The sequence below is a fragment of the Hyperoodon ampullatus genome (assembly GCF_949752795.1).
Source record: "Hyperoodon ampullatus genome assembly, chromosome: 13".
NCBI lineage: Eukaryota > Metazoa > Chordata > Mammalia > Artiodactyla > Ziphiidae > Hyperoodon > Hyperoodon ampullatus.
Window position 1 is genome coordinate 67,166,791 of NC_136926.1, and position 9,746 is coordinate 67,176,536.

At 41.6% G+C, this 9,746-nt stretch overlaps 1 protein-coding gene across 1 annotated transcript; it reads left to right on the forward strand.

Moving 5' to 3' along the window:
• Nucleotides 1-218: 218 nt before the first annotated feature.
• Nucleotides 219-8,418, forward strand: ELAC1 (elaC ribonuclease Z 1; the record flags this gene model as incomplete). The annotated part of the gene is given in 3 exon segments (XM_079717490.1): nucleotides 219-385; nucleotides 5,785-6,247; nucleotides 7,952-8,418. Coding segments are annotated over 3 exon segments (1,089 nt in total). The 5' UTR covers nucleotides 219-226.
• Between the last annotated feature and the right edge of the window lie 1,328 nt (nucleotides 8,419-9,746).

Here is a 9,746-nt window from a genome sequence, read left to right on the forward strand (position 1 = left end):
GTGTGAGCAGTCATACAAGGTTTGGTAATTTGTGGTTTTAACGGATTAAGAGTTACTAAAATCTTTCTTCGGATTTCTGTGGAAAACTATCAGAGAACAGGAATCCAAACTATTCTTAATAACCAAAACATAGGTAATAGTTAAAACTCACAAGAACCTGTTTTTGGTGATTTTGAGCAGTGCTGTGTAATAATCCCTAAGGGATATTCTCGTTCCAGGGTGGAAGATGTCTATGGATGTGACATTTCTGGGGACAGGCGCAGCATACCCATCCCCAACCCGGGGTGCCTCTGCTCTGGTCCTTCGGTGTGAAGGCGAGTGCTGGCTCTTTGACTGTGGGGAGGGAACCCAGACGCAGCTTATGAAAAGCCAACTTAAAGCAGGTTAGTGTGCATTCAGCTCTCTCATTAAGGCTGTCTCTTGTCCTGCTTCATTTTCTTGGCTCTCCTTGGGCCTTTTGCTTAGAAACAGCCCTGACAGTTGCACTCCATTTCAGTGCTGGAGCCCTGGCAATACTTGGAAGGCACTGGGGTGTCTGGCCACACCCACTAAACTATCTTTCTTCCTTCCCTCCTTCCTTCCTTCCTTCCTTCCTTCCTTCCTTCCTCCCTCCCTCCCTCCCTTCCTTGCCTCCTTCCCTCCTTCCCTCCTCCCTCCCTCCCTCCCTTCCTTCCTTATTTATGTATTTACTTTTGATTCTTCCTGTAAATGTTGAGAGCAAGGATTTCTATAGGCTTAGGGCATGGAGGATGGAGTGGGTTACGTCAGACATATTGAATAGACACTGCCCAAGCACAGGAACATACTTATTTCCAGCAGGAGATAGGTAGAAGTATCATGAGAGAATACAAAGGGTGGTAGATGTTCTGGGGAGTGAAATGTTCTTTTCCACTTGGGGTCATCCTCAGAGAAGGTGACCTGTGAGTTGTTAGAGGAGGAGGAAGGGTGCCCTGGGCTGGGAGAAGAGGGGCGTCCCAGCCATAGGGAACAGAGTGGGCTTAGCACCAGGCAGACTGAAGAGGACAGTGTTCACCAGAGCCTTGGCCCAGAGTCAGGCAGACCAGGGTTCCGGTCCCAGCTGGGTCTCGGCTTATTACCTTAGCAGATCAGCCAGCTTAAGCTTTACTTTCCTCACCTTTAAAATGGGGTTAAAAACTCGGCTTAGAAGGGGTGTTGTGAGAATTGTATATAATAATCCCTTCTCTGTGTGGTTGTCTCCTTCTCATCAGTTCAATCTTAACTCAAATGCTGTCTTCTCAAAGGCTGAACCTCTGGGGTTAAGTAATTTCTCCTCACCCCAGGCATTCTACTATTTTGTGCTACTTTTATTGACTTCTTAGCATCATCAATATCTAAAATTATGTTATTTAAATAGTTGTTTCTGTGGTCACTGTTTATTTCCCTGTACAATAAACTCAGTGATCACTTACATACCTAGTAGATGCCTAGTAATATCTGTTCAGTTAATGCATGAATAAGATGTTCAGCACTCAGTACAGTGCCTCTCACTTGTTAGGTCCTGATAAATGGTAGTTTTTGAAATTCCTACCACTCATCACAGTACCTAGCATTTGATGACTAAAGGACACTTCTATCATCCAAGGATTCTTGGTCTAGTGGTGAAAACTGACATGCAGACAGTCATGGTGTAATTTGATAAGTAAGAATAATGGAGGTGTTTTCTAACTACTTTTGAAGCACTAAGGAGGGGGACACTAACTGTACCTGTGTGTTCAGGGAAAGCAACCTAGAGATGGTAACAGTTGAGCTAGGATGTAAGAGATGAATAGAAGTTTCTCTGGGGAGAGAAGTAGGGATGGACCTTCAAGGAACAGACAACAAAGTGAGCAAGAGTGTCTAGGAGAGAAATGACATGTTTGGGGAATATTAAGCTATCCAGAACTTTGAGTACTTGGCTGGATAGATGAGAGATAAGAATGCTTAAGGAAGTAAGTAAGGGCAGACTATGAGGACTCCTGTGGTATTCTAAGGTATCTGAACCTTATTCTATTGGCAACAAGGAATCATTAAAAAATTTTAAGCCGAGAAAAAGAAAAATGTAAGCCGAGCAATGACATGGTCTGATTTGTGTTTTAGGACAGTTTTCCAATGGCAAATATATTGGGAGAGAGAGATTGGCATCAGGAGACCAGTTCCAAGGCAGTGACATTCACCTGAGAGAGAGAGAAGATGAAGATGTTGAAGCAGGAAGTAGGGATAAGGATGAAGATGAGAGACTCAAAGAGATACTTATAGAGCCAACAGGAGGTGGTGACTGAGTAAATGTCTTGTCTGTGAAGAAGTGAAGAATTATTACAAGTTACAGGTGATGATGTCCCAGACCAAGATTGGGAGTTAGGAAAAGAGCTGTTGGAAGAAGGAACTAATGCACTTGGGACACGTGGCCTTGAGGTGTACACAGTTCAACCCTAATTATATACTGTCTTATGTTGAAACCCTGAGGTCAGAGCAGGTATTATGCTTTACTTCCCTTGGATCACACAGGGGTTCCTTTCATGAGAACATGCCTCCACATGCCAGAGTGGAGGCTGTAATATTTAACAGTTTAGGGAGTAGGGGTTAAGGTGGCAGGGTGATTAAAATAGAAACAAGTAACTGTTGTGTTAAGAGGTTTGGGTGTAGGGTAAGTCTTCACTGTTTATTTAGTACCTGTATCAGTTATCTAATGCTGCATAGCAGATTATAAATTTAGTGGGTTATTTGCATTTATTATCTCATAGTTTCTGTGGGTCAGGGAGTTCGGGCTTGGTTTAGCTGGATTCTCTGCTTCAGGGTCTCACTAGGCTGCAATCCAGGTCTTGGCCAGGTCTGCAGTCTCATCAGAGTCTCCACTAGGGGAAGAATCTGTTTTCAGTGCTCACTCAGGTTGTCGGCAGAATCCTTGTAGTTGTAGGACTGAGGCTGCCTGTAGCAACTAGAGGCCTCCTATAGTTCCTCGTCATGGGGGTTTCTGCTTCAGGGTAGCTTGCTCGATTACTGCCAGCAAGGGAGAGAGACTCCAGAGCAAGTCTGCCAGCAAGATGGAGTCTTGTAAATGACATAATCGTATTGTATCCTTGTGCCATATTTTACTGGTTAGGAGTAAGTGCCCAGTCCCACCCACACTCAAGGAGAAGGAATTATAGAAGGATATGAACAGCAGGAGGCAGGGGCCATGGTGGTACCCATGCACTACCTTAACTCTATCTGCCACAATATCTTTCTCTAGTGTTTTATATTTTACAGCTATTTTATATATTTTTTAAACAGTTCACAAAGCTCGAGCTTTTTAAAATAAAAGTTTGGCAAAAAATAATAATAAAATAAAATCTAAGGGAACCTTTAGTTTACAAAATTTTTGTTGACTTAAGAAAAAATTTTCTGGCTTCAGAGAGGAGGGTGATATGGTAATCCCAGAACATTAGCTGAGACACTCTAGCTCTTCAGAAGCCCCTGTCTCAACCTGGAATGCAGCACCCTCAAAACTTCTTGGTTTTTCTCAATAACCCAATATGGACCTATCGCTATTGGAGTCATTGAAGCCCTTTTAGCTTATACTACCTCCTGGGGTAATAGTGTTTTATGGGTTTCATAAGGAAGTATTTTCTGTTTCTCTAGATACACTTCTTGCAAGTTTCCTTCGTCCTAATATGCAAGCATCTGATGAAAAAGTGTAGGTTTGCCATATCTATTTTTTTCATAATTTTAAAGAGTGAGCTTAGGCCTTTTTTTCCTCAAAAATGATTACAAAAAGTATTATAAAAGTATAATTTTAAAAATGATTATAATAATTATACATGCTCATTGTAAAAGTTCAAGCAAAGCAGAAAAATATAAATAAGAAAAGCCTAAATCCCCCTCTCTTTGGTGAATTTTCTATACATGTAGATACGGTAATGGTGTACGTGTATGTGTGTGTGTGTTTGTGTATAATTTTGCATAAATGGAATCAAACTATACTTGGTGTGACCTGCTTTTTTTCAACTGAATATTACATATGAATGATGTATTGCAGACATTTTCCTGCGGCAGTAAATATCACTGCATTATCCCTTAGAGGATGCTTAGTATTCTACTCCTATATGGATGACATTTTCCCTGGTAACTTTCGTGATCTTAAGTGAAAGGGAACTCATGCATTTTTCTTTTTTCATTTGATAGCTTCCTCTTACCTTTGATAATTGTGGTTGCCATTCCTTCTCCCTCTGAAATCAACTTTCTTGAAAAATGAAATGTTTGTCTTCCCTGAAACTGTGATATCTGTGGGAAGTACCTTTTCTTACTTAATTTATCTCACTTGCTTTGAGTTCACAGATTGTTTTGGTGTTCAGTCTTGGCTGTGTTTTGCAGTAGATAGGGAGAGGCCCAGAAAGTCTGATTTGGCAGTTTTGAGGTCAGCATGAGACTCAACAACTGTTGTAGTTCTTTTGTCTGTTGAGTCCTCAGGTCACACTTGGGGGTGTGTTGGCAGCCCAGACAGCAGGAAGGGGGAAAGGAAAGGGTTCCAGAAGTCAAAAAACTGCAAAAGCGAGGACTAAAAAGAGAAAACAAAAAGGAGCATGTTGAGGAAACTTCTAGTGTGCCTCCTGGCGATTTTCAAGGTTCAAGATCAGCCTCTGCCCAGTCTATTCTCTGCCACAGGGCCCTGGCTTGGTGTAGTAACACTGGGAACACTCGCTTGGAGAACACTGTTACCTAGATGTCACAGGACAAATCCCATCACCATAAACTATTCCTGTTCTTTTATGGCTTCGATAAACTGTTCCTGTTCTTTTATGGTATCAAATGTTTGAAATGGGTGGGCCATGAGCTAGGACTGGAAGCCACTGTTATACTAAAAATGTGTTAATTGTGATTCTTGCTTTTAAAAGGCCTTGTGGTGCATCTGAGAAAAATGTTGATGTGGCATCCTGCCACATACCAGGAGTAAATTCAGTTTACCAATGGCTAAATCAAGTTACAACCTAAGTCACTATGCACTGGAAAAGCCGTTGTATTAGTTCAGGTTGAGAGAAAGGGAGGGGCCCACATGCCTTTCCATAGCACCATGGGGGATCTACCCTCTGAACTGCACTCTGCATCTATTGCCCACTTCCTCCCCCTCGGTTCTTCACCCCACTCCCTTTCCACCTCCCTCCTTCTCCCTCCTTCCTTTCCTCTCCCTCCCTCACCCCCCTTCCTTTTTCTCCTTCTTCAGCCTCACCCAGACAAGCAGGCTCTGGCTTGGTTAGTTAATCTCTGTCCAGTGTGGAGTCCTTAAAAGGCAATTTTGAATTCAGGCACTGGTCCAGTCCGTTGGAGCCAGGGGAACATTTTTATGCTGGAAGTACTGTTCATATCTGCTGTTCTCAGAGGGAGCAGTAGGGGGCAGTGTAACTGCCAGATGTTTTTAACACTTGTGGCCTATCTGGTAACTTATGTGAATCATTTTGGTACGCTTTTCCTTTTTTTTTTTTTTTTTTTTTCAGTAAGAGGATGTGTAGGAAAATACTCTTAAAACTGTAACAATGTGTAATTTGTAAAAAAAGTTGTATCTTATTAAAGATGTTTTATGAAAAAAAGTTGTATCTTATTAAAACCATCTAGTAAAATAATACCTATCTTTCTTGCTTCTAGAATCATGTAGAAGAATATAAAGAAATAAGTTTATGGTGATAAGTAGAACTTCTAAATTCATTGTATTGCTTTCTATGTAAGTTGTTATGCATGTTTCAAGTAGCTTTGTATGGGTTTTATTTCTGAAAAATTCCCAAATTTATTTCTCTGCCTCAATCAAAAGGGAGAATTACTAAGATCTTCATCACGCATCTTCATGGAGACCATTTCTTTGGCCTTCCTGGCCTCCTCTGCACAATCAGCCTGCAGAGTGGCTCCATGGTCACCAAACAGCCGATTGAAATCTATGGCCCCGCGGGGCTTCGGGACTTTATCTGGCAAACCATGGAACTTTCTCACACGGAGTTGGTCTTCCCTTATGTGGTCCATGAGCTGGTGCCTACAGCGGATCAGTGTCCTACAGAAGAACTGAAAGAATTTGTACACGTGAATAAAGCAGACCACCCTCCCAAAGACGGACAGGGAAGAACTATCCTGTTAGACTCAGAAGAAAACTCATACCTCCTGGTTGATGATGAACAGTTTGTTGTGAAAGCATTTCGCCTCTTTCATCGAATACCCTCCTTTGGATTTTCAGTTGTGGAGAAGAAACGCCCAGGTAAACTCAATGCACAGAAACTGAAAGATCTTGGTAAGTGTTTTTTTTCCTTTCTCGTCAGTCGAGTTGTTGTTAACCAGAGCAGTTAGAAGTGTCATAGAAACCTTCTTTTCTTGTCTCCCAGGCCAAAAACTGACATTTTCTCTACTTACTTCCTTTGCCCAAAGTTTGTTTATTAAGGGAAATTCTTGGGGCCAAAATATGCTATACAGAGCAAAAACCAAGTATCTATTTGAATTCTCTCTTCAGCTCCCTAGATGCACATTCTTGATCTGTCTTATCTTCAGCTTTTACTATCTTGGTTGGTGGAGTGGACCTGTTGTCTCAGGTCTAGGCTTTTATTTTTTCATGTCATCTTTTTTTTTTTTTTTTTTGCAGTACGCGGGCCTCTCACTGTTGTGGCCTCTCCCACTGTGAGCACAGGCTCCAGACGCGCAGGCTCAGTGGCCATGGCTCACGGGCCCAGCCGCTCCGCGGCATGTGGGATCTTCCCGGACTGGGGCATGAACCCGTGTCCTCTGCATTGGCAGGCGGACTCTCAACCACTGTGCCACCAGGGAAGCCCTCATGTCATCTTTTTGAAATATGTTTTCAATGACATCTTTGGCCAGAGACTTTTTGCCATAGTTCTTAACCTTGCAACTCCAACCAACTGCTTTCTGGGTTTTCCTTCTTTATTGACTTTGCCTAGTCAATCAACCTTGATTAAGTTAATTTGGTGTTTAGAACACTGCCTTAACCAGTTTTATATACCTGGGTTCATCACGCTTGGAAGCAAGCATCCAGAGATTGGCTTGGGGCCCATCAAAGGCTTCATACGTCCTCCGTGCTAGGCCATCATGTGTGAGAGTTCTTCAGCGCCTCTCCCAAAGCAGTGTCCAGGTACATCATTCCTCCAGCATACCACCTTCCTTGGCATGGCTACAACAGAGCCTGTGAAAACATGGTGATGGTGCTGTTTTTTTGTGTGTCTTTTCTTTACTTATGCAATGTCTTTCTGTCCCAACTAAAACAAAATGCTAAGTAATGAGGAAAAGTGCCTTAGGCCAAAGGTATTTTTATTATCTAAAAACCTGTGAAAATACTGTTGTATTGGGAAACTTTAAACATGATCTGTGTTGGAATTAGTGAACACATTCTGTTTGTTTGTATGTGTTGCCCAGAGTGATGATCAGGTGTTATTCTCGATTAATATGAGATTTAAGCCCAGTTTGGTAAACATGGAACTGCCCCTATCTACAAAGAAGATTGATTATTTATAACTGCCTGAAATTCTGCTTGATCTTGTGATCCAGACAATCCCCTCTAACAGTTTTTTTTTATTATGTTAGTTTGTTGGTACCTTGTCATTTAAATGGGCTCTTTAATTTTACCCAAAGATGAGCTTATTAAATACGGCACTCTCAAATAATGTTATTCCCATGCACAGCAGAGAATCAAGGCTGTTATCTTGACTGTAATAAGGTTTTAGTGGGACTTAAGAGCTTAAAACTCATCTGACACGTGTGCTTGGAAATGTTTTAAGTACTCGGGCATTGCTAATATCAATAGCCAACAGTGAACTTTTAAAAATGTATAAATATTCCAGTTTTCCACAAGTAATAAAATATTTATAACAATTATGAAAAGAATTGGATGCCTTTTCCATTTGCTATTTGCTGTGCTGTTGAAACAGACTCCCTTAACAAGTCATAAATGCCATTCCCATGACATGATGTTATCTGCCTCTGTCATTAGGTGTTCCGCCAGGTCCTGCCTATGGGAAGCTGAAAAATGGAATTTCTGTTGTTTTGGAAAATGGAGTTACAATTTCTCCCCAAGATGTCTTAAAAAAGCCTATTGTTGGAAGAAAAATCTGCATTTTGGGTGACTGTTCTGGGGTTGTGGATGATGGAGGAGTGAAGCTGTGCTTTGAAGCAGACCTGTTGATCCATGAAGCAACCCTGGATGACACCCAGATGGACAAAGCAAAAGAACATGGCCACAGCACGCCACACATGGCAGCAGCATTTGCAAAGCTGTGCCAAGCAAAGAGGCTCGTTCTGACTCACTTCAGTCAGAGGTACAAACCAGTTGCCTTGGCCAGAGAAGGAGAAACAGATGGGATCGTAGAGCTTAAAAAGCAAGCTGAATCAGTGTTAGATCTCCAAGAAGTGACTCTAGCAGAAGATTTTATGGTGATTGGCATTCCAATCAAGAAATGAAGCCAGTGTTCCTGAATGCGTTCTGGTGTGTCTGTGAATATGTTACTGAACCAACAGTCAAATTTGTTGTTGTTGTCGTCGTCGTTTTGGTCTAAAATTATTTGGGTCCTAACAATCCTAACAAGGATGGAGCTGAGTTGCTGAACTAACTCAGCATTGAGAAGGGAGCAAGCTTTGTGATAATAGATCAATTTAAAAAGAATAAAACCAGAATCCTTCTTCAAGTCCACACTTGACAAAACGATAGACTATTCAGGTGTACATGTTTTGTGGCTGCTGCCTCAGAGGGTAGCCAATACGCCATGCAATCCTGGGCTTAGCTTCTGCCCGGCTTTATTGCTGTTGTTGGCAAAGCAGTAGCAGGGCTTGGCCCTCCTGGCTAAAAATGGTATTTTGGCAGTTTGTGTTGAATCTGTTTGTGTTATTAACAGAATAGAGAGAAATGTAATGAGACATTGGATATGAAGGATTGAAGCTGGCACGTTAAGTCTTGAATTCTTTGCTTGGATACTGAGTGCAGAGTCAGGCTAGGTGTTTATCCTCCAATTAATATTTTATTGAACTTTCCAGTTTGCTTTAAACCTGTGGTTCTCAGTTGGAGGTGATACTCTCCCTTAGATGGAGTTTTGAAATTGTGGGGATGTCTCTTGTCAAAACTAGGGGGGGTTACTACTGGTATTTAGTCAGTAGGGGCCAGGATGCTAGATCCTACAAAGTTTGGTCAGTCCTAAACAGTGAAGAATTGTCTCATCCCAAGATGCATATTGCAGGCCTGTTGAGATACACAGCAAGTTAAAACTTAAACTCCCACTGTGAATATACTTTATCAAAATTAGTGACATACTGAGTTGAACTACGAGGTAAGTCAAATCCTACAACAAATCCTAAAAAGTTAGCTAAGTGAATATGTTGGAATTGGAACATCTTATCAAATATTATTTGTCATAAATGAGCTATGAGCTGGAGCTTATGAATCTGGAGGTTAAAAAATGATACCTGTCCAACTTGCGTTTACGCTTTCCAATAAATAATTCTTTGAGCACAATTTTAGTAAATGTTCTTTCTAGAATAGCTTTTCTTCCTGAGTTGCCTTCCACCTCCCTTCTGTCTTTCATGGGGTATCTCTGACTCATTTTCCCACAGTATTTCTCAAAATGTGTTAATGGAAAGGTAGTCTCAAGCACTGATTCAGTCAAAAGGATTCCCTAATCAAATCAGTTTGGGAAACCCTGTATGCTATGTGTCCCTCTGGCAGAGTTCTAGTTCCCATCGGTACATTAAAAACAGCACTGCTTCAGGGATCACCAGCCAGTCTTTGGTGCCAGAAG